At 33.4% G+C, this 23885-nt stretch overlaps 3 protein-coding genes across 7 annotated transcripts; 1 reads left to right on the top strand and 2 right to left on the bottom strand.

The window, feature by feature from the left end:
• Positions 1 to 213: 213 nt before the first annotated feature.
• On the top strand, positions 214 to 5160 carry LOC106313615 (transcription factor EGL1). Of its 3 annotated transcripts, none has more exons than XM_013751482.1 (8): positions 214 to 376; positions 484 to 615; positions 708 to 980; positions 3081 to 3189; positions 3280 to 3351; positions 3455 to 4219; positions 4465 to 4881; positions 4978 to 5160. In XM_013751482.1, exons 2-8 carry the CDS (start codon positions 497 to 499, stop codon positions 5047 to 5049), a joined length of 1827 nt encoding a protein of 608 aa, XP_013606936.1. In that variant the 5' UTR covers positions 214 to 376; positions 484 to 496; the 3' UTR covers positions 5050 to 5160. The 3 variants fall into 3 exon arrangements, with proteins under 3 accessions (XP_013606936.1, XP_013606937.1, XP_013606938.1); XM_013751483.1 differs by having other exon boundaries at positions 214 to 404; XM_013751484.1 differs by having other exon boundaries at positions 215 to 376; positions 3093 to 3189.
• A 5311-nt stretch (positions 5161 to 10471) lies between these two features.
• Positions 10472 to 12947, bottom strand: LOC106319451 (GMP synthase [glutamine-hydrolyzing]). Its single transcript, XM_013757778.1, has 6 exons — positions 12311 to 12947; positions 11642 to 11892; positions 11182 to 11557; positions 10960 to 11091; positions 10689 to 10864; positions 10472 to 10597 (listed from the first exon to the last, which is right to left on the bottom strand). Exons 1-6 carry the CDS (start codon positions 12857 to 12859, stop codon positions 10474 to 10476), a joined length of 1608 nt encoding a protein of 535 aa, XP_013613232.1. The 5' UTR covers positions 12860 to 12947; the 3' UTR covers positions 10472 to 10473.
• Positions 12948 to 18788: 5841 nt separating this feature from the next.
• LOC106318967 lies at positions 18789 to 21381 on the bottom strand. Of its 3 annotated transcripts, none has more exons than XM_013757145.1 (4): positions 21140 to 21381; positions 20596 to 20801; positions 20432 to 20499; positions 18789 to 20359 (listed from the first exon to the last, which is right to left on the bottom strand). In XM_013757145.1, the coding sequence occupies exons 2-4, from the start codon at positions 20783 to 20785 to the stop codon at positions 18854 to 18856; spliced, it is 1764 nt and encodes a 587-aa protein (XP_013612599.1). In that variant the 5' UTR covers positions 20786 to 20801; positions 21140 to 21381; the 3' UTR covers positions 18789 to 18853. The 3 variants fall into 3 exon arrangements, with proteins under 3 accessions (XP_013612599.1, XP_013612598.1, XP_013612600.1); XM_013757144.1 differs by having other exon boundaries at positions 20979 to 21380; XM_013757146.1 differs by lacking the exon at positions 21140 to 21381 and having other exon boundaries at positions 20446 to 20499.
• Between the last annotated feature and the right edge of the window lie 2504 nt (positions 21382 to 23885).

Below are 23885 nucleotides of genomic sequence, written 5' to 3'. Positions count from 1 at the left end.
AAAAAAAAAAAAAAAAAAAAAAAAAAAAAGAGAGCGGTGTTTACTGCTTGGAACACAATATTCAACCACAGGGTAGGTACACACTACTTTTGTTTTCCACTCATTTTCAAAACTATTTTAAAAAAATCCTCGTAAATTTCTGAATTGTGTGATACTACTCAGCGTATATTCACCTAACCTAAGTATCCATAAAGAGATTCGGACAGTCTTTTTCTGTCGACTTAAAGCTCAATTCCGCCACAACAATAGTAACTTCAAAAAACAAAATACTAGTAGTATTTAATTCTTGTTAATATTTTTCTCATATATAGAAGGTTCAAATTAAATATCATGGGTATTGCCGTCTCCTTCCTTCCCCAAACCGAACCAGTGTCATGTAAAAATCACTAACTCATAAGTCGCAAGTCATCACCTGAAAATCCATTCTGCTTCTTATATTTTCTTAACAAGAGTCTGATTATTATTTTTGTGTGGATGCTACAGAGATGAATAAAAAATGGCTACTGGAGAAAACAGAACCGTGCAGGAAAATCTAAAGAAACACCTCGCAGTTTCAGTTCGAAACATTCAATGGAGTTATGGAATATTTTGGTCTATCTCTGCTTCTCAACCAGGGTACATCTCTTAATCTTTACGCTTTTTCTTTAAAGTAAAAGTTTTATTTATTTATTTCATCTGTATTTTTTGTGGGTTACTACTATAAATAGAGTGCTGGAATGGGGAGATGGATACTACAATGGAGACATTAAGACGAGGAAGACGATTCAAGCAGTGGAAGTCAAAGCTGACCAGTTGGGTCTTGAGAGAAGCGAGCAGCTTAGAGAGCTTTATGAATCTCTCTCGGTTGCGGAATCCTCAGCCTCCGGTGGCTCTCAGGTCAGTAGACGAGCTTCCGCTACCGCTCTCTCTCCGGAAGATCTCACCGACACCGAGTGGTACTACCTAGTATGCATGTCTTTCGTCTTCAACATTGGTGAAGGGTAATTCCATCTTTTCTGCAATCCATCCCTACTCCCACTAAAAGAAATATGTTAAAAAAAAATGTAATTATGTATAGTTAAAAACTAATATAAAATTTTAACATATGTTGGGTGGATGTAAGAGCATCTTTAACTCAATTTTTTTTTTTCTGATTTAAAAAAAAAAATTAAAAACTAACCAATCGTAGATCGCTACGTGTCAGTGGGATCCACGAACGGTGCAAGAACCAAACTCTTGGAAAAGGGGTTTAAAAGCCGACTCTTAAGTTTTTTTTTGGAGATAATCATGCTCTACACTACTACTATGCTTCTAGATTGGTTCTAAGAAAAACTATATTTCAAGATTTGTCATTTCTGTTAAAAGTCGCAAACATTTAATGTTTATTTTTGTCAACCTCAAACATTTAATATTAAAATAAAGAGTATTTGATTTTGTCTACTAAAAATTAAAAAGGACAAAAAAAAAATTTTGTATCGTGTCTCTCTTTCAATTATCATCTTCCATGGGAGTATTCCTCCCACATTGGAAGAGTTTGATTGTTACAAACACAATCCTTAGAGTACATGTTTGTGTGTTTAAAAATTGTTACCCTTTAATAATAAACTCAATACGGTTCATAAACTATAATGGAAACTCGAAAACAAAACACCAATTTCGTAAAAAAAAAAAAAAAAAAAAAAAAAAAAAAAAAAAAAAAAAAAAACACCAATTTCGTTCCTAGGCATGGATAGGGGTAGGCGTTCGGATACCCATTCGGGTTCGGTTCGGATCTATTCGAGTTTCAAGTTTTCGGGTTTAAAGATTTCACCTCTATTCGGGTATTTCTAAATTTCGGTTCGGATTCGCTTTGGATCTTTGCGGATTCGGTTCGGATTCGGATAACCCATTTAAATTAGTTTAAAACTTTTAATACTCATTATATACTTAAAATTTCTCAAAATCTAAAACAAAATAATATATTACATATAAATTTGTATAATATATGTCAAAATACCTAAAATTAACCTATACATTGGTTTAATTTGAATATTTGGATTAAAAATCAATATATATTTCAAGTATTTTGGTGTTTTGAATATATTTGAGCTATTTTAGACATTTACTTTTACTTATTTATGTATATTTGCAAATATTTTAGATAAATTAAAAGTATCTTATATATTTTGGATTGTTTAATTTATATTAAATCTAAAAATAAGTAATATATTTAGGTATATAAATCTATTTCGGTTACATTCGGTACCCGAGATACTTCGGTTTGGGTCGGGTTCGGTTTTGGTTCTTTAGATACCAAAATTTTGAACCCGTTCGGATGTTTAATCAATTTCGGTTCGGGTTCGGTACTATTTTTTCGGACCGGATTTGGTTCGGTTCTTCAGATCCGGATTTTTTGCCCAGTCCTAGGCATGGGCGTTCAGATATCCGTTTGGATTCGGACCGGGTATTCGGGTTTTTGGATATTTCTTCATAGAGATCTAGAATCCGTTCAGATATTTTTACATATCAAATTGGATTCAGATATTTTTAGTTATGGTTCACTTATTTCGGGCCGAGTTCAGATATTTTAGATTTTGAAAAACAAATTCAAATTCTTTATTGCTAAAGTTTCTTGTACCTAAAATTTTACAATTAACTTAACTAATTTTTATATTTTTAATAGGTTGGATGATTTATAAGTTTGGAAACAAACTTTGAAAAAAAAAATACTAATCTATTTGTTGTTTTGAGAATTTAGATGCAACTTTTGTTGATGTATGAAACAGGAACTTTGACATGCATTTTAAGTGAACAACAAACCACTTTGTCTGCAAACTATATGTATATTATCTGATCTTAAACCATATACAAATCAATATAAATCTTTTGAATAAAATGAGAGAAGTAAACTAAGAATATAAGGTTAAATATATATATGTTTGGTTATTTTCGAATATTTGTTCGAGTTCGGATATCCAATCTCTCATAGCTCAATATCCGTTAGGCTCTTTTGCTACGTCGATTCAAATTTTTCGGATCGAATTCGAGTTCATATATCGGATAAAATGTCTAGACCTATTAGTTTGTTTCATAAAAGTTAATTCCGTCTTTTACTAATGTAGAATTGCCTGTAGAATTACCGGAGGAGCATTAGGGAACGGAGAACCAATATGGCTATGTAACGCTCATACCGCCGACAGCAAAGTCTTCACTCGCTCTCTTCTCGCTAAAGTAAGTTTTTGAGTACTTTTTTTTGCGATTGGAAACGCCAACGCTATACTGAAAACGTTCATTTTCATGTGGCGTTTTTGCTCTTTAAAGAGTGCTTCGCTTCTGACAGTAGTTTGCTTCCCATTTCTTGGAGGAGTCCTTGAGATCGGCACAACCGAACATGTAAACCAATAATTTTATTTACATTTTTCTAAAAAAATGTTTAATTGTAATTTATAAAAGTTCAAATAGATATTTATTTTTTTATTTTGGTAAATTAATATAGATTACAGAGGACTTGAACGTGATTCAATGCGTGAAGACATTATTCCTGGAGGCTCATCCTTATGGAACTATATCAACGAGATCTGATTATCAAGAAATATTTGATCCTTTAAACAGCGATAAGTACATTCCAACGTTTGGAACTGAAGCTTTTCCGACAACTTCTACAAGCGTGTTTGAACAAGAACTAGAGGATCATGATTCGTTCATCAACGGTGGTGGTGCGTCTCAGGTACAAAGCTGGCAGTTTGTGGGTGAAGAACTCAATAACTGCGTTCACCAACCGGTTAATTCTAGCGATTGCGTTTCCCAGACGTTTGTTGGAGGAACAACCGGGAGAGTTTCTTGTAATCCAAGAAAGAGCAGGCCTCAACGGTTAGGTCAAATCCAAGAACAGAGTAACCGTTTGAATATGGACGATGATGTTCATTACCAAGGGGTGATCTCGACAATATTCAAAACAACGCATCAGCTAGTTCTTGGACCGCAATTTCAGAACTTTGATAAGCGGTCAAGTTTCACGCAGTGGAGGCGGTTGCCATTATCAGCAAAAACATTGGGAGAGAAGTCGCAAAACATGTTAAAGAAGATTGTTTTTGAGGTTCCTCGGATGCACCAGAAGGAGTTGTTACCAGACACACCTGAAGATAACATGTTTAAGGTTGGGGATGAAACCGGGAACCATGCCTTGTCCGAGAGGAAATGCCGAGAGAAGTTGAATGATCGGTTCATGACGTTGAGATCAATCATTCCTTTGATTAGTAAGGTAACCCTAATCCAACACTTTTGCTTTAATAGTGTTTTGTATTTAACTCTAACGACAAAAATTAACTAATCTGGTTCTGAAATTTTGGCAGACTATAATCGATTTAGTAAGAATTTATATAACTTTTTTTTATAACTTTAAATCATTTCTAAAATTTTGGGACATAGACTCTAACATGTTTTGCATGTGCATGTTATAAAATATTATGTTTTCAAGGAAGTAATCTTATCTCTTGTGGTTTTTAGATCGATAAAGTGTCGATTCTTGATGATACGATTGATTATCTTCAAGAACTGCAAAGACGGGTTCAAGAATTGGAATCTTGCAGAGAATATACCGATACAGAGATGCAAATGCCTATGAAGAGGAAGAAACCGGAGGATGAAGATGAGAGAGCATCGGCTAATTGTTTGAACACCAAGAGGAAGGAGAGTGATGTGAACGTAGGAGAAGATGAACCAGCTGATACCGGTTATGCTGGTTTAACTGATAATCTAAGGATCGGTTCGTTTGGCAATGAGGTGGTTATTGAGCTTAGATGTGCTTGGAGAGAAGGTATACTGCTTGAGATAATGGATGTGATTAGTCATCTCAATTTGGATTCTCACTCGGTACAGTCCTCGACTGGGGACGGTTTACTCTGCCTAACTGTCAATTGCAAGGTACAATCACTAACACAAGCTTAATTAATTTATGTTACTTAACCGGAATATGTGTAAACCGAAATTTATATGTATATGGTTCAATGTTGGTTGCAGCATAAAGGGACAAATATCGCCACAGCAGGAATGATCCAAGAGGCACTTCAAAGAGTTGCATGGATATGTTAAAGACCTCACATTTTAGATTGACAGAATTAGCTTTTGTTTCGGTTTCGTTTTCCAATCTTATGAACTCAGTGATTCAAACCGGATTTTGTGATTTTGAATTTTTCGAAGATCCTTTTGAATTCTTGTAAAATTGAATTCGTTTTGGTTCATAACGTAGACAAATATGAGGTTCTTACTTCACAATACTATGAAACTAAATTATGAAAATAAAACCCTAATGGGAAAATATACTAATGAAGTTTGCTGAACAAGTAAAGGTAACATTTGCAAATTAAAAAAAAGAAATAAAAAATGCATATTTTTAACTAGTTTGAAGTTCGACCAAACAAGAGTTTATACTAAAATCTAAATAGATAGAAGATTAGTTCCATCTCGATATTCTTTTGGTACTTTATTTTTTTGGAAAAACAATGTTTTAAAATATATTTAGGAAATATAAAGATAGATTGCTGGTCAAAAGCTGCTAGAAAAGTGTTTGTCCACAAAATACAATGCCTTATTAAAAAAGAAGTAATGTCATTTCAAATAATTGCATCTAACTCCACTGAGAAATTGAATATGCGTTAACATGCACTTTTTCCATAAAATGACGGAAGAAAATCTAAGCACAAGAACAGGGGCGGATGCAGGAATCTTGTAATTGGGGGCAGGGGTGTCAAAATAAGCTATAGCTCATGATCTGGTTCAGTTCAGTTCTTTTTTTCATGAGCACGATTTCTATATTTTAAGTTCATTTAATAAATGAGTTTAATGATCGAGCTTAAATTAGATCATGAGTTATATGAACGATCTTTGATGAACATGAGCTGATTCATGAGCTTGTTCATTTTATACTTACAATAATATATAATATATTTTATATATATTATATTTGGATTTGGATAATTTCTATTTTTATGTAAAAAAAAAAGATAATTTCTATATTTATCATATTTATCTTCTAAAATTAAAATGTCAAACCAAATCTTCTTAAAAGATAATATCTATATTAATCATTTTTATCTTCTAAAATTAAAATGTAAAACATACATATAAGACATTGAAAATGAATTGGCTCAAGACTCTCACGAAGGATAGGGATTTGGATCATTGGTTTTGCTTTAATTTAATTTATATTAGGTGTTGTTTTTTTATTTTTGTCATGTGTTGGTTTTTATTTAATATTTAATATTTATGTTTTGGATTATTTAATATTTAAATTTTGAACAATATTATAGAAGTTATTCTATCACTATTTTATTTTATTATAATTATTTTTATTTAGATCACGAGTTAGCTCATTTAAGTCACGATCTAGATGATCTGAGTTCGAGTTTACATATTGAAGCTCGTATAATAAATGAGCTGAGCTGAGCTAGCTCATGAAAGAGCCGAACTCACTATGAGCTGAGCTTAGTTGAGCGAGCTAGCTCATTTTGACACCCCTAATTGGAGGCAAAATACAAAAAAATCCCAAAACATATAGGGTTGGGGGCACCTTTTCCTTTTATTCACCAAAAGCTAAGAACAAGTAACCAAATATATTTAAATTATATAAGAATATTAGAAACCAGTAGGGGCACATGACCCCGTACCGTCAGGCCTCTGTCCGCCCCTGCACAAGAAATTGGATTGTATTTGGATTTCATATGGTAGCATCAAATTATAATCTTTCTAGTTAGAGGTTAATTTATTCAAAAATACAGAATGAGGCGTTTGAAAATTGCTTTAAACAATTTCTTGATTTTGAACAAAATAATAGTGGCATTTTTTTCATGAGATTTGTTGGCATGATATATCGATGGCTTTTAACATGATCCATCAGTTGGTGAAGTTGAGGTTTTGTATTGATGGTTGCAGAACCGGAAATGAGAATTTCGGAATCCTATTCAAAATAAAGATAATTTTACTATTCGAAAAGGTCTATAAAAATAATCATAGAACAAAAAAAAAGAACAATCTAAACATATTTATCTTCAAAATATAGTACAATAGTATTCTGAAAACTCACAACAATAGTTCTAACGATTCTGAAAAATAACTCTTCTTGCGGGTTTTCCAGCAAAATCATTCCTCAGATCTTCATGATTGAAATTTCGAATCAAAGATTTTTCAATCGATAAAATAGCCTATCTATTCAACCCTCATGTGACATAGTAGATCGTAGATAAGACTTTATCAACTTTAACTTAGAAAAACATATTTTAGCTGAAGTGGCTGAAACATGAATGGTGAGCATTATCCTATAAGCACTCCATTTATTCGCATAGCTATCCTTCATTATCTTCAAATAATCCAGTACTTCTATATTATTCTTGAAAGCTTTTGGCAAAACTTTTCTAAATTTTGATTTCCATGAACAAATGATTCCCATCAATATCAGAATTTGCTCCATGCTTAAGAAAAGCTTCAAGGTTAGAACATTTTTTGGGTTTTTGTTCGGTCTACAAAATGATTCCCATCAATATCAGAATTTGTTCTAACCTTGTTTGGAAAGAAACAAGAGCTTGATTAATCATTTTGATAAAATAATTGATTCTGAATTCATCCTCCAAACTTAGAACTTGACAAACAACATCACCTTTGTCTCGCTCTTCATCAAAATGAGTTTTCCTTCTAATAAGACACCTGTTCTTTTTGTTAAACGCGGGTTTAGTATCCATAGCAATTGCAATTTTGAGGCTTCAGCTTTTGCTTCTCTAAATCATGTTTCTCTATACTTTTGGAAAAAAAAGAAACCAACCCCTTTTAGTTGAGCAATGGAATGATCGAGATTCTTCAGACTATAGCATCTTGCTTAAAATACTCTGGGCCGACTTAGATAGGGGGGTGAGCGGTGCGATCGCTCTGGGCTCAATCCATTGTCCCCCTATTTCTTAATAGATAAGGGGCCGATTTTTTTAAAAAAAATACATGTATTTTTATATTAAAAATAAGAAAATGGGCCCAAATTTTTTTATATGAAAATATTTTTTTTATTTCCATAGATTTATTTTTAAAAATACTTCTGGTATTTTGAAAAAAAAAACATATATCTATCAGATTTTTTAAAGAAACTAATAGTTTAGAAATTAAAATTGTTTTTTGCCCCAGGGACCATGACAACATTGAGCCGGCCCTGAAAATACTAACAACAATAGAATATCATACCACATAATCATACCAAACAAAAACTCAAACCTTCCAATTCCTTGTGTTTAACTTATGGCAAGACATTCAGCATCACTCCCCTCTCCCGGATCATCACTGTTTTCTACCAAGGCATCTCTAATTTCTAGAGCTTCAAAATATATTTCCTTAACCCTTTCAAAGTGACTTTCCCAACGCGTATCTGATAGTGGTTTAAGCGTAAAACCTCCCACCATTTTTCTGTACATCTCCCACCTAGTCGAAGAAGGTGAAAAAAACCGTATAAACGTGGTATAATCCCAGAGAAAGAGATCACTTTATCCAAAGATTTAGCAATATCACAAACAGCCATAATCAGATTATGTCAACCACATGGTGTATAAAACGCTATTGGATTGATATCCAACAATCTCTTCTGCACTACTTTGTTTTTTTCCTTTCACGTTGAATCCATTGTCATAACCTTGTCCTCTGACATCATTAATATCCAAATTTAGACCAATCAATGACATCATTTTCCCGATTTATCCTCAACTTCGAGATAAGAAAAAATCTTCATTCTGAATTGGATTCACTAATATTTTCACACATCAAATAATGAGAGACATTTGCTCTTTGTGGATAATATATGGAGTACAATCAAGAATAAATGAAAATAATTTTGCCTCTTTAATCTTCTTGATGATCATAAACTTGATTTAAGAACTCACATTCCAAACAACTCATTCTGAATTTTGTAGCTGAGATAATGGTATTGGTTTCTCCTTTGGTAATTCACCTAATGTGCTCCCCCATTACATGATCAATCCACCAATCATCTCAATATTCCCCAGAAAATTTCCACTGTTATCTCGACCAATTTTGTCATTAGATCTCTGAAATGCTATACTCTTAGCCAAATACTTTACCACTGAAAATAATCTGAGTAAAAGCTCTCTCCAATGTTCTTTTTTCTTTTTTCTTTTCTTCTTGGACACACTTATTAATTGTCTGATTCTTTTGCAGCCTCATCTGGAGTTCCATCCACTGGCTCATACACATAATGTGATCATGACTAGTTTCATGTTGGCTCAGCCCTTACTTCAGTATTGTTCCAATCCATAAACTCAATGCTTGCTAGTTTAGTAGTGTCCTTGTAACAGAGTGAACAACTTGCAACTACAAAAAAACAGCAGATATATTGTTGAATAAACTAACCAACGCCTCTGCTGCATATCTCCATTCTTCATGATCCTTTTGTAATGTCTATGAGAAAAGTGTCTACCACTTTTACCTTTTGGAGAAGTATAGTCTTCAAATGGTGGCGAGAGAGAACCTTTCTCACCCAAATAAACTTTTAACTTCTGGTCAAATTTTCTCCAATTTCCAGAATCCATAAGATCAAAAGCTGAATCATCTTCTTTAAAATGCTCATCATCTGTATTTAAATTGACATCTTCATCATCCATCTCAGCATCACAAACTTATAATTCTAGAGAAAAAAGATGGTACTTTCTATAAAGGGGACGCCAGAAGCCAATGAGAACATCCTCCTCTCTTTAAACTCTCCCTCTCTCTCACCACCCTCTATTTTAGAATTTTTTCTTGCCTTCGCTAATATTTCGTTTAGCACTGTAAAAAAACAATCGATAAAAATATAACATCAATCATTAAAATTTGTTTTGATCCTCTAATTGGATGGGTCGAACTGGATTTTTCGTTTTGGCTTGATTGTGTAGTACGTGGGCTAATTAATTGAACGACCTGGTTCATGCAAGTTTTAGATCAATAAATATATTATGAGAAAACTATAGAAAAAAGGTCAAAAATAACACTAAATCAAGTTTATGTTCCCAAACTAGCACTCAAGATCAAAAATCACAAAAATAGCACTTAATGTTTTATCAAAAGTCACAAACTTAAGGTTTAGAGTTAAAGGGTGAGGTTTAGGATTTAGGGTTTAGGCTTTAGGGTTTAGAGTTTAGGGTTTAGATTTTAGAGTTTAGGGTTTAAAGTTTAGGATTTAGGGTTTAGGGTTTGAAGTTTAGGGTTTAGAGTTGAGAAATGAGATTTTGGAGATAAGATTTCAAATTTTGAAAAATAAAAAAATTAAAATTTTCAAATGATAAACTTAGAAAGATGCTATTTTGGTCATTTTAGTCTTTAAATGCTATTTTTATGATATAAACTTAGAAATGTGCTATTTTGGAGATTTGCCCAAAACTATATTCCGCTCATAAGCATCAATTTTAGATGATGACCACGACAATCTTTTTTAAAATGGTCTAAAAATTGTGGATATCCATAAACCAAACAACCCAAATTGATCTGATTCTTTTATTCCCATTCGATCGTTGAAGGAGGCTTTGATGTAATGTCTTGAACCACACGGTTTACTCCTTGAACACTGTTACAGATTTTCCGGGAGACATCATCCAGAAACTTGTGCTCAAAATTGAACCTGTAAAACATCAAGTATTCCTATCAACACAAGTAGCAAAGACCAAACGGATTCTATATGAATCGGTTACAAAGAAAAGTAAGAAGCTTACCAATCTGCAGTCATTCCATCTTGGCTTGTAACTGCGCGAAGAGCAACCACATGAGAATGTGTTCTCTTGTCACCTTGGACTCCAACTGATCTTACAGGCAAGAACACTGCAAAAGCTTGCCAGATCGAATCATAGAGACCCGCGTCTCTGATTGATTGGATGAAGATCTCATCAACCTGAGATAAATCGCGCAAAAAGAACAAGAAAATGAGTTTGGTAAACGGGTAACTGCAGAATATACGTTCCAGCTTCAGGTTTTAAATAAACTTGCCTGACGAAGAACCTCAAGGGCGTTTCCTTGAGTAACATCTCCCAAGACTCTAACTGCGAGCCCTGGACCAGGGAACGGGTGACGCTTCAAGAATCCTACGGGAACATTCAAGATTCTTCCAAGCTCACGGACCTTTATTGCACAAACACACCAAAGAAACGATCAAACAAACGGTAGTAAAACACTTTACAGTTGCAGGAAAGAAGGATTGTTAAGACGCACCTCGTCTTTGAAGAGAAGCTTGAGTGGTTCAATGAGCTTCAGTTTCATGTCTTTAGGGAGACCTCCTACGTTATGATGACTTTTGATGGTGTGTGAATGGGTCCTGTCAGTACCGGGGGGAGGACACGACTCAATCACATCAGGGTACAGAGTCCCTTGAACTAGAAAAGCGGGTTTCTTCCCATGCTTCTTCTCTAACTCATGGGCAAACTGATCAAAAATGTTGATAAACTCCTTTCCGATAATCTTCCTCTTGGTCTCTGGATCCACTACGCCTTTGAGTTGACTCAGAAACTGCTCAGATGCGTCTACACAAGTAACAGGTAGATGCAAGTCTCTCTCAAATGTATCCATCACACGTTCTTGCTCCTTATACCTACAAAAAGGAGCCTTCTCAAATTAATTTAAAAAGGCATTGAAAGTGCATAGCACGACTAAAAATACAAGCTTGTTATCTGACCTCAATAGCCCGTTGTCGACAAAGATGCAATGAAGCCTATCTCCAATAGCCTTGTGAACAAGAGTTGCGGCAACAGTAGAGTCCACACCTCCTGACAAAGCGCAGATGACATGTTCATCAGCTGCAACGGTATTGTTAATCACTTTGATCTCTTCTTCCATCAGATCCTCCATCTTCCAGTCCGCAGATACTCCACACACATCAAAGAGGAAGTGCTTTAGTGTCTCCATTCCTTTTGGTGAATGCGTCACCTGCCAAAATCCAACAGAAAGCTAGAAATTAACAATCTCCACCGCAACCATTTAAAGAACTTCCTTAGCAATAATCCAAAGAATTAGAGACCAGACGACAACACTAATGAACTGGACCAGACACTCAATCAAAAAGTACCAAAATCATCAACAAAAAGTCTTAATAAATGCTCCCAAGTCTCTTGAGAGGCTTTAAGATATGAATAAAATGTGAAAGATACAGACTTTCATCATCCATAAACTAAAAATCCAATAAAAGCCATTTCATTTGCCAGACTCTAACCGATGCTTCACAAGCCACATCACATCCATTTAACTAATCATTAAAAACTCTTCACTTTTTCAGTTTCTTCATAAGTCTAATGAGGTTCATTAACATAAGAGCAGCTAAAGATTCAAACTTTAATGATTCTAATACCTCAGGATGATACTGCAACCCATAAATCCTCCTCCCCCGATTCTCCAAAGCAGCAACAGCACCCTGAGCACTCTGAGCCACAACCTCAAACCCATCAGGAAGCTTCAGAGCCTCATCACCATGACTCATCCAAACCACCTGCTTCTCCCCAACCCTCCCCTTCCCAAAAATCTCACTCTCCCCACCCTTCACCTCAATCTCCATCTTCCCATACTCCTTACTCTCCCCTTCCACAACAACACCCCCAAGCCTCTGCACAATCAGCTGCAACCCGTAGCAAATCCCCAAAACGTGAACACCATTCCCTTCAGCCCACTCGACGAACCCTTCGGGGAAACTCGGCGCGTCGGGCGCGTGGACGGAGTGCGGGCCGCCGGAGAGGATGACGACGCGGGGGTTGTGGCTGGAGATTTGTTTGAGGGAGGAGGTGCCGCTGAGGACGAGGGAGAAGACGTTGAGGGAGCGGATGCGGCGGGTGATGAGGTGGGTGTATTGGGAGCCGAAGTCGAGGATGAGGACTGTGTCGGGCTTCATCGTGGGAGTCTCCATGAGAGAGGAAATGGGGATGTGTTTACGGTTTATGGTGGTGGTGGTGGTGGTGGTGGGGGAGAGGGCTTTGAGTGTAGGGTTTATAAAGAGACAGCAGAGGCAAACTAGGGCTTTTGTCACTCATTAAAATATGTTTTGAATTTTTGTGCCCACTTTTACTAGATTTTGATTTTTTATTAAAATCCTCTGTTATTCATTTCTAAATACCTTTTCGAATCATGTGTTATTGAACATGAGATTTATGTAAAATTATTAAAATCATTTGAAATGTTCTGTTATTCAGTCAACAATTTACGCAACCCATATTAAATCAGGTGTTATTGAACTCAAAACAATTTTTTGAAAAAAAAAAGTTATGAAAAAGATTTTGAGAGAGTTGACATCAATTTGTGGTTAAAAACACTGAAGAAGAAATTCCACCTCTAGCGTAGCATTCAGAGGAGTTCAGAGAATTGAAAGAAAAAAACACTATCTTTAAGAACTTCACAAATATTTGAGAAAATCAATCTTTTTCTTCTTCTTATTCTTTGAATTTTTTGATCTCTGCATTTATCTTCTTCCTCTTGTTCAACGAAATTCACATTGGAATCCATCGAGAAGACATTGTTGAAATATATGAGTTTGTCTCTACCTTTTACAAAAATCTTTGATTTATTATCTTCATATTCTCATGCTCTTTAATTGTCCATATCCTCCGTTTTGTCTACGACTACTACTTGTTCTTCCCAGTGACAGATTTTCTCAGAACGAAGACATCAATTCAGATCTTATTCTTGGTGTGTTGTCATGATATTGTCTCATTTCCTCGCTGATTCTCTCTGACTATGTGCTTGTTGCCTTGATTATACGGTACCTTGTCTAATTCAGAGAGCAGTAAAATTCGCTAGTCTCGTCCTCTTCCTCCCTTGTGACTCATCTGACCCACAAGATCCACCGTACTTGTTCCCTTCTGGACAGAGCTATATGGTTCCTATTGTTGCAGCTTCTCCTCTAAGTTTCTTTGCAATGACCAATGCATGGTTTAACCGGGTCTGTTTTGTATCATTTGGAGTGCAAGTTTCTACTACCCGGTGTAGATTTCAGTCCAGTCCCACTTTCCAGATCGAGCCATGGTTTCTCTTTGCAAGAACCTCTCTTCTCGTCGTCAAGCTTTCAGAAGGTATCTTCTCTGTTTATTCTTGGAACAAGTCATACCTTGTTTTAGGTATTAGTTGTGTCAAGTTGAATCATTTACCTCTGAATGAGGATATTGCCCGAATCTTTTCTTACCTCTGGTTGAGGATGTTACAGATTCTCTTACTTTACCTCAGTATGAGGATCTGACTTTACCTCAGTATGAGGATGTTACACTGATTTATCTTGTTGGCTCTGGTTTGTGGTTTCTATGGTTTTCAGGGATTGATGCTTTTAAAAATGGAGGTTTTGGATGGTTTCTATTGTTTCATATTCTAATATATCCATGGTATGGATGAAGCCCATGACTCTCAAGGCTCTTTTAGTAAAGCATATGTGGTCTCAACCTTTGCAGTCGAAGCTTTGGCGCTGCAGGAAGCCCTTCTTTCAGCATCGTGTGCTGGAACTCTTGAAGCTTCAAGTAATTTCAGACTCTAATGTCTTATTCCCTGCACTCAGGGATGGATTTGAATGGGATTGCAGGTTGTCTCCATTACATCACAAACCTTGCCACTCACTTCACTCCTTTATCATTTAACTTTTATCGGTGCACAGTAGTATGTATGGTTGTTGCTTATGCTATGTGTGTGTTTCTCAGACTATGTTTCTCTATTACTCTATTTTAAGTTATGAATGAAAGAAACCTTTGACAAAAAAAACAATCCCAAATCATATAAACTATTCTGAAATCTAAGAATAATTCTTACCAAATCGTCAATAAGGTTTTCTTTTTCTTATTAAAATTTCACCAGAATCACCTACATTTACTCAAAGTCTTCCCAAATCTTACCATAACAAAAATCCCTCCAAACATTCTCAAATTCTCAATTCAATACACCCTCCTAAATATTTATCAAAGAAAATTCCAGTTTTGGTTCCTTTTTTTTCTAAGTTTTCATTAGAAAACTGTTAATACACCAAAAAAAAATTGGTGGTTCAATTCAGTTTAGATTTTTTTCGGATAATATTCTTTATTTTAGTTGTCGTTTTAGGTTTATGCACATAGATTAAAAATATACTTAATTTTGTATATTTTCAAAACAAAAACACCATTATTTATAAAATTTGAAGAAAATATTTTGGCTGTTTCGATAAAATATTAGACAAATCGAATTGTTGAAATTAAATCTGATTCATATAATTTAGATTAAAATATTTAATTTGAGAATTTTTGGCTTCTTAATTTTAGATATAAAATTATTTTAATTACATATGACTAATATTTTTATGTATATACATAGTATTTTGGATATAAAATATTCATTTATTTTAGGTTCGGTTCCAATTGTTTTTTTATAAGTTTTTGTGAAACAAAATTGTTTTGTTTTGTTCGGTTTTAGCTATTTGATATTTCTAAAATTCAAATTAGCAAGCTCAGAAACTAAATTAATTAGTCAACTTAATTTGTTACAATGTGATTTTGGTAAGATGTGGAATTAAATAGAATATCTATGGTACTAAACAAAATTTTAATATAGTCAGATTCGGTGTATTATCATCAGAATATTCAGATTTTTTTTTGTTATTTGCTACACAACATTTTATAAATTTATGAAATTAGGAAATTTTGGTTTGTTTGAATGTATTTGAGGCAAGATTTGGCTTGTTTGAATGCTAGATTTTAAGAATACTATTGATACATATATAAATTTGTTAATTAATAAATATATATTATGGCGTATTATTGTAAAAAGTTATGTTGAAACTTTATAATATCTTTTTAATATACTTATGTTATGATATGTATTCCAATATTTACATTTCATCAATATGAATATACCAGAATCAAAAATTGGTTATTGAACAATCAATTCTTATATTTAGTACATATATTTTGAAAATAGTAAAACTATAGCTTATTAAACATTTTTATAAAGTTATATGGTCGTTAATTTAATAATATATATTGAAACGGTTAGTAAACCACTATTAATTAATAATGATTGCCTCGAGATAGTGGAGGTTGATTAATATTAATCCATGTTCGGAACTACGCTAGGCGCTAGTCGGACGGCCATCACGGGCCTAGCGAGTTACCAAAAAATCGAGGAATAAGCGGGATATACGTGGGGATTAGTTTTGAACACTGTTTTCAATTTTATAATAAGTGTATATATTATTAACTTATTTACGTGAAAAACATCAATTGTTGACGTAGCCTAGTGGAAATTTTCCATGTTTGTGTTGGCAAGGTGAGGAGTTCGATGACTAGGAAGCATGTTTTGCTTTTTATAAATGTAACAATAGGATTCAATTTATTAGACATGCTTTGGAATAAATCGATTTAGGTATATTAATTTTTGCATTAAAGGAAAGTAACAAAAATAAATGCCGAGAGATATGATTGGATAAATTATCAGTGGCATTAGATGTAATTAAATAGTTAATTTAAGGGTTAATTTACATTTGTACTTCTATTTTAAATGATGATGATCCGATTTCAAGCTTTTAAACGAAAAAATGTGAATAATATTAGTGACTCCGATTTAATGGCCGCCTACGTTGAAATCGCGACGATTCACCACCGCCGAGCGCTTTTCCGGCCGAGTAATCGCCTGTGCGGCCGCGTTTTAGAACCATGATATTAATGTACTACTAAATTAGGATGTATAATTGATTACTTTAGTGTGTGTTTTGTTAACACATGATTGACATGGTTCAATGATAAATGTAACAATAGGATTCAATTTATTAGACATGCTTTGGAATAAATCGATTTAGGTATATTAATTTTTGCATTAAAGGAAAGTAACAAAAATAAATGCCGAGAGATATGATTGGATAAATTATCAGTGGCATTAGATGTAATTAAATAGTTAATTTAAGGGTTAATTTACATTTGTACTTCTATTTTAAATGATGATGATCCGATTTCAAGCTTTTAAACGAAAAAATGTGAATAATATTAGTGACTCCGATTTAATGGCCGCCTACGTTGAAATCGCGACGATTCACCACCGCCGAGCGCTTTTCCGGCCGAGTAATCGCCTGTGCGGCCGCGTTTTAGAACCATGATATTAATGTACTACTAAATTAGGATGTATAATTGATTACTTTAGTGTGTGTTTTGTTAACACATGATTGACATGGTTCGATGATAAATGTAACAATAGAATTCAATTTATTAGACATGCTTTGGAATAAATCGATTTAGGTATATTAATTTTTGCATTAAAGGAAAGTAACAAAAATAAATGCCGAGAGATATGATTGGATAAATTATCAGTGGCATTAGATGTAATTAAATAGTTAATTTAAGGGTTAATTTACATTTGTACTTCTATTTTAAATGATGATTGTTTACATAGTTTTTAGATTTTGATTTTTGGTTTTTGGTTTTTAGATTGGTTTATTTTAAAATAAAAAAATATAATAATTATGTTAATTTTATTCCTTTGTGTAAGAATCTTATATATTTTGTATTAGATTTTAGATGCAAAATATTTTATTCAACTTAAGTGATTTGTAATAATTACTATGCTGTCACTTTAATATTTTCTTATTAATCTTTTCTTATATCAATACATAAATATAAAAATATTTTAAAAAGAAATAAAAAAAGTAAACAAAACCCACATACATTTGTTAAAAAACCAACAAAACATGGTTTTTGGTTTTTACTTAGAAATAGGTAGTTAACACAAAGTTTGGTTGTCCTATTTTTTTGGGAATCCATTGTTTTAAATCTTGCGGATAAAAAATAGTTTTTAGAAAAACAAAAACTAAAAACTGTTCGAAAAACACCAACGATCAACCTCTCAGTAAACTAGATGCTCGTGTCTACTCACAATCTCGGATTGGTCAAAGTCAAAACTTTTCAGTGAGTCAGAGACTTTAAACTTCAACTAGATCTTGACCCGCGCTTCAAAAACGCGGGTTTTTTTACAATAAAAAGTTTAATAATGTTAATGATTGTTGTATGTTATTATGTTACAATATTGAATTATATCAAAGCATATAATTTTATAAAATTATATGATTTATGAATTAATTTATTTGAAATTTTGTATGTATATTGTTATGTAACTCTCTCATAGGTCCAAACATTTTGTCTGGTTGGAATAAAAACTGATCCGAATATACATGTTCGGTTCAGATCCAAGTATACGACAAAGTATCTATCGGGTATATTTCGGACCCGCAGTGTCGGTTTAGGTTTGGATTCTACAGAGATCTGAACCGGTGCTCTAAATATCTAAAATGTTTTGTGTATATTAAATATATTTTTCTGTTTCGAATATGTCTTCGGTATCACGATTATTTTTTTGTGTTTCAGGTTCGGTTTTCGGTTAATGTTTCAGATTTCAAATAAAATGTTAGATTTTAGAAACATATTTTGTGTATACGCATAAAATTTTGAATATAATTAAAAAAAATTAAAGTATTGTCATGTTCTATACATTATGTTTTACATAAAAGTTTTACATTATGTGTATAAAAAAATTTGGTTTATATAATATGCTAATAAATGTTGTAAATCAGCCTTTACGTGGGTCGGATAAATAATCATCATAGCTGACAATAGAAACTATATCTAAACACTATCTTTCTGGTATTTGAAAATAAATGCTACTATAATTATTTTCTGTTAATAAGCACAAAATCTGGTCACAGAATCTTTTAGTTTGTCACAAATATTAAACGTATTACGTGGAGCTGATTAATTAAGGTGATATAAAATATAGCATTCTAATAAAAGGGTCCAACAACTTTTTATAAGTAGATTTTTAAAGACTGCTTCCTTTTTAATAGTATAGATTGAAATTTCTTTTTATACATACCAAAAAAATGTTGAATAGTCCGTACAAATTTCAGATTAATCTACATATCCTGCATTGTTCTTAGCTCATGGGAGATGTCAAGCACCAACCGCTGCAGAATAGTTTCAGCTACATCAGAGACAACACCTTCATTTTCATCACGAAAACCCGACCAAAGACATGATGGCTTTACCACATCAGTCTCAATGATCTGATCCAATGTACTTGTTGGAGTGTCACAGCTGAGTGAACTCCAGTCAAAACGTCTCAGCGTCTCCTGAATCAGGTCTTCTTCTCTAAGGGAAGATGGTAAGAAAGGCCAAAACCTGATTATGTCTTGACGGTTAATCTCGCGGAGAATCTCGTCTGTGTAATCAAGAACAAGAAGAAGCTGACCGTTGTTGTGATTGCCGTGTGAGAACTCGTCGAGCAGTGATGTCTCTTCGTTGCATCTCGCCATGAGGTTAGTCCAGTTCAGTTTTGAAGCTTCAAGAACTTTCTTCACAAACTTGAGAACAGAGTCTTTCTCTAGAAGAAGATCATCAAACGATACTAATCCAATCTTCTCTTCTACTGTTTCTTCTTCCAAATGGATCATCACTAGACTTGTACAATTGTCGTTGGAGTTGGGAGGATTTGGATCAAAAACCTCCAAGTCCTTGTCCAAGGACCACAGCTTGAAGCTCTCTCTTCTCTTCTCCAGCTTCTGTCTTATCTCTTTGAGTTTTGTCTCCAAGCTACTCAATGCCTTGGGAACTTCATAAACCGGTGAAGAATTTGATCTCTCCTGTTGCCTTTCCACCAAGAATCTTCTTGGCAAAACATCCTTCTCAAGGCTTAGCTTGAAGACATCAGACTCAACCCGTTTCTTGCGTCTAAACACCGGTGACTCCGGGCTTCTATAGCCAACTGTACTGGTAGAATCATCACTTTTTCTTACAGCAAAAGCTTCAGTTTCTCTAGCTTTGCCGCTACATTCTGGTGTAGTTTCTGTGTGGTTACTGTCTTTGTTAGATCCAACAACAAGCTTCACCTTCTTGGCTAGATGTTTGAATCTCACCGAGCTTGATAATCTGGGCTTCAAGAGAACAATGTTATCCAAATCGTCAGCCACTGAAAAAGATTTATCACGCAGTTCCTTCACCTGAGGTCTCTCCAAGTCTTGACCTTTCTTGGCTGAGATAGAATTGGGATCTTGTAAGAGTGTAATGAACAATTCTTTGTTAGAACTTAGGATATCTAATGCTTCCATGAACTGATTAGACCGGTGTTTTCCTTTCTCCTCTGCCTTGGAACAGATCAACGTTTCATTCACACGAACTTGAAGGTTAATCTCTGAGCTCTTCTTACAATCTCTCCCATTCTTCAAATCCATTTGCTTAGCCTTATCATTTGTCTTCTCAACTCCACTCAAAGAAGTGGCCTCCCTTAGATTCTTGATCCTCTTTATCTCTCTCTCTAGTAAACCCTGGACAGGTTTTGGTTCATAGCTCTCATCTTCTGTTTCAGAACTTAAAGATCTTCTCCTTGTTTTAGGCTTATATGAACTCTCTCCTTCCACAATCCGCTGAACAAATCAAGAGATTCATTTATAAGTACAAAAAGCTAACTCAAGAACTAACAAATTTTAATAACTTACATCATGACACTGACATTTATCATGAAGTCTGTTGAGCAGATCAAGTTGGCTTTTAGTGTAAACATTACCTGCAGAAAGATAAAGAAGAACAATAGGTGATCGTGTTTAAAAAAAAAAAAAAGGACAATAGGTGATCCAAGAAACACACTACTGGTACTACTAACCTGCAGAATCTCTGATGGGTTTCTTGTCTGAACTCAGTTTCTTATTACCAGATTTAACATGTCTGAAATCAAAGAAGTTGATCAGTTTCCAACCACAACCAGACTTATAACTCTCGTAGACAAGAGGGCTTTTAGGGAAAGTTGCAGTTCCAGGACTCTTGCTGCTTCTTGGTGATCTCCTTTTCTCCATTGATTATCAAATAAACCTGAAAAAAAAACAGAGAATTCTTCTAGTTGTGTCTGAAAATTTGCTTCTTCTGGATACATAACTGTGTCCTAAAGTGAGATTTTCAGTAAAAAAAAAAGTTCTCAGTTAAAAAATAACTTCCTTAAGTCTAATAATGTAGTATTTACATGTATATCAGAGTCAGAGATTTGCTTACCACTGAGAATAAATGGGACAGAAAAAAATGCAAACTTTTTCTTTACAGAGACAGTGGAGCCAATCAAGCACTGAGCTTTGTCATGGACTGATAAACTTTTTTTTAGAAAGTTAAAAACCGCAAACTTTTGTTTCTACATACAAAAGAAAAAGATTGCCCAACATGATTGAGGTTGAAGATCTTCAGCGATAACTAAAGGGACCCTTGTCTCTTCATCAACCCATCTAATAAAAAGAGGATCTTTAATCTTTAATTGTGGACAATAAAGAGGATTACTGTTTGTTCTTGGAGATGGGTCCTTTCGTCATTAAAGAGGCTTTATATTAGTTATGGAGGAAAGGGGGAAGAGGAAGAAGATTGAGTGAATGAGTCATGAGTGAATAAACTTTTATAAATTGGAAATATGGGAGAATAAAAAATTATTAGTCAAAAGACCAATTAAAATAGATCTCTTTTTAGTTTTTATATATCGTCAGACATTTTTCTTAGTGAGATATTTTTTTTTGTTTTTTAATAATAATATACAATTAAATTACTTTTTCTGCAAAATAAATAAGCGAAATGCTGAACTCAGTTTCTTATTACCAGATTTAACATGTCTGAAATCAAAGAAGTTGATCAGTTTCCAACCACAACCAGACTTATAACTCTCGTAGACAAGAGGGCTTTTAGGGAAAGTTGCAGTTCCAGGACTCTTGCTGCTTCTTGGTGATCTCCTTTTCTCCATTGATTATCAAATAAACCTGAAAAAAAAACAGAGAATTCTTCTAGTTGTGTCTGAAAATTTGCTTCTTCTGGATACATAACTGTGTCCTAAAGTGAGATTTTCAGTAAAAAAAAAAGTTCTCAGTTAAAAAATAACTTCCTTAAGTCTAATAATGTAGTATTTACATGTATATCAGAGTCAGAGATTTGCTTACCACTGAGAATAAATGGGACAGAAAAAAATGCAAACTTTTTCTTTACAGAGACAGTGGAGCCAATCAAGCACTGAGCTTTGTCATGGACTGATAAACTTTTTTTTAGAAAGTTAAAAACCGCAAACTTTTGTTTCTACATACAAAAGAAAAAGATTGCCCAACATGATTGAGGTTGAAGATCTTCAGCGATAACTAAAGGGACCCTTGTCTCTTCATCAACCCATCTAATAAAAAGAGGATCTTTAATCTTTAATTGTGGACAATAAAGAGGATTACTGTTTGTTCTTGGAGATGGGTCCTTTCGTCATTAAAGAGGCTTTATATTAGTTATGGAGGAAAGGGGGAAGAGGAAGAAGATTGAGTGAATGAGTCATGAGTGAATAAACTTTTATAAATTGGAAATATGGGAGAATAAAAAATTATTAGTCAAAAGACCAATTAAAATAGATCTCTTTTTAGTTTTTATATATCGTCAGACATTTTTCTTAGTGAGATATTTTTTTTTGTTTTTTAATAATAATATACAATTAAATTACTTTTTCTGCAAAATAAATAAGCGAAATGAGAAAGATGGAGAGAGACGTGAGAATGAAAGAGACAATGGAAATTTGCAGATCGTTTCACATATAGACAATGCTTTCAGATAAAGCTTTTAATATTGTCATCTTCTTATCTACATATATATATATATATAATGTGTATCTGTCATCTGTGAGTGTGTGAAACATAAATATTACAGTGGGTTTTATGTGATTAGAACATTAATTTATCACTGACAGTAAAAGGACTGTCAATAAAACTGTACCTTTTATCGACAGTGCACAATTTTTTTGCTCACTATATTTATCTTCTGTAGAAAATATAACCGTTGAAATCAAACTCAAATAATTGAAATAAGTAGTACAGTGGCTTTTAATGATTATTATTTACAGTTGACAAAAAAAAGTTGACAAATAAAAATGATTATTATTTACATTTATTACTATTATGTGTTTATTTATTTTAAATAAAAGTTGTCTAAAAGTTTTCTGTTTTAAAATAAAGTTTACATTTATGTAGCTTTCTATTGTATCATGTCCTTCTCGAACGCTTACCAATTAGCTCCGAGTACATAAATATTATTCCCAAAAGTAAGATTTTCTAAAGTTTTTATGCTTATTAAGAATTCAATAAATGTTTATAATTTAATTTCTATTTTATTTTATTATACACTTTCCAATAACTTTTCACCAATCAAATTTAATCAATTCAAATATTTTTATTTAATGTTTTTTAAAAGTATAAAAAGTAACTTAAACATATAGAAAATCTATCTTTGTGGAACAAATAAAAATCTTAAAACATCTTATTTTCAAGAACGGAGTATTACTTTTGGGAACGGAGGAAATACTATTATACTCTAGTAGTCTTATTTTCTTCAGACTAATCTTATAAATTACTCCCTCCGGATACGAATGTAAGATGTTCTATTTTTTTATCTTGTATACAAATATATGATGTTTTGAGATATAATTAATGCATTTATTTTTAAAATTTAAACATAAATTAAAAAGTAAAATTATGAGTGGTGAAACTTTATTGATATAATCAAAAAGTAACAACTAAAATATTGTATTTATTGTTTCTTAATATGTGTGTAAAAACTTAAACATCTTATATTTAAATCCAGAGGGAGTAGTAATGTAGACGCGCACACTTTTCCATCCGTGTCAGACGACGTGTCTACACATGCACATTTAATATGTGTGTAGAAATTATAGAGTAGCCGATCCCAATACGGGGTCTTTGTTTATCTTTTTTTTGTTAAAGAATTTTCATGTCTTTGTTTATCTTACAAGTATCTTTATAGAAATGACTAAATTAAATTACACTTCTTCGTCAGATGATAAACGAGGATATAAACTATAACTGTAACTTAAGAAGTACTTAAAAACGTAGTAGACGTACTTTTTTTTAATAATACGACTTACTTGTTTTTAGGGGTGTT

The sequence above is a fragment of the Brassica oleracea genome, chromosome C9 (genome assembly GCF_000695525.1).
Source record: "Brassica oleracea var. oleracea cultivar TO1000 chromosome C9, BOL, whole genome shotgun sequence".
Taxonomy (NCBI): Eukaryota; Viridiplantae; Streptophyta; class Magnoliopsida; order Brassicales; family Brassicaceae; genus Brassica; species Brassica oleracea.
This window is presented reverse-complemented; position numbering and strand designations above follow the sequence as displayed.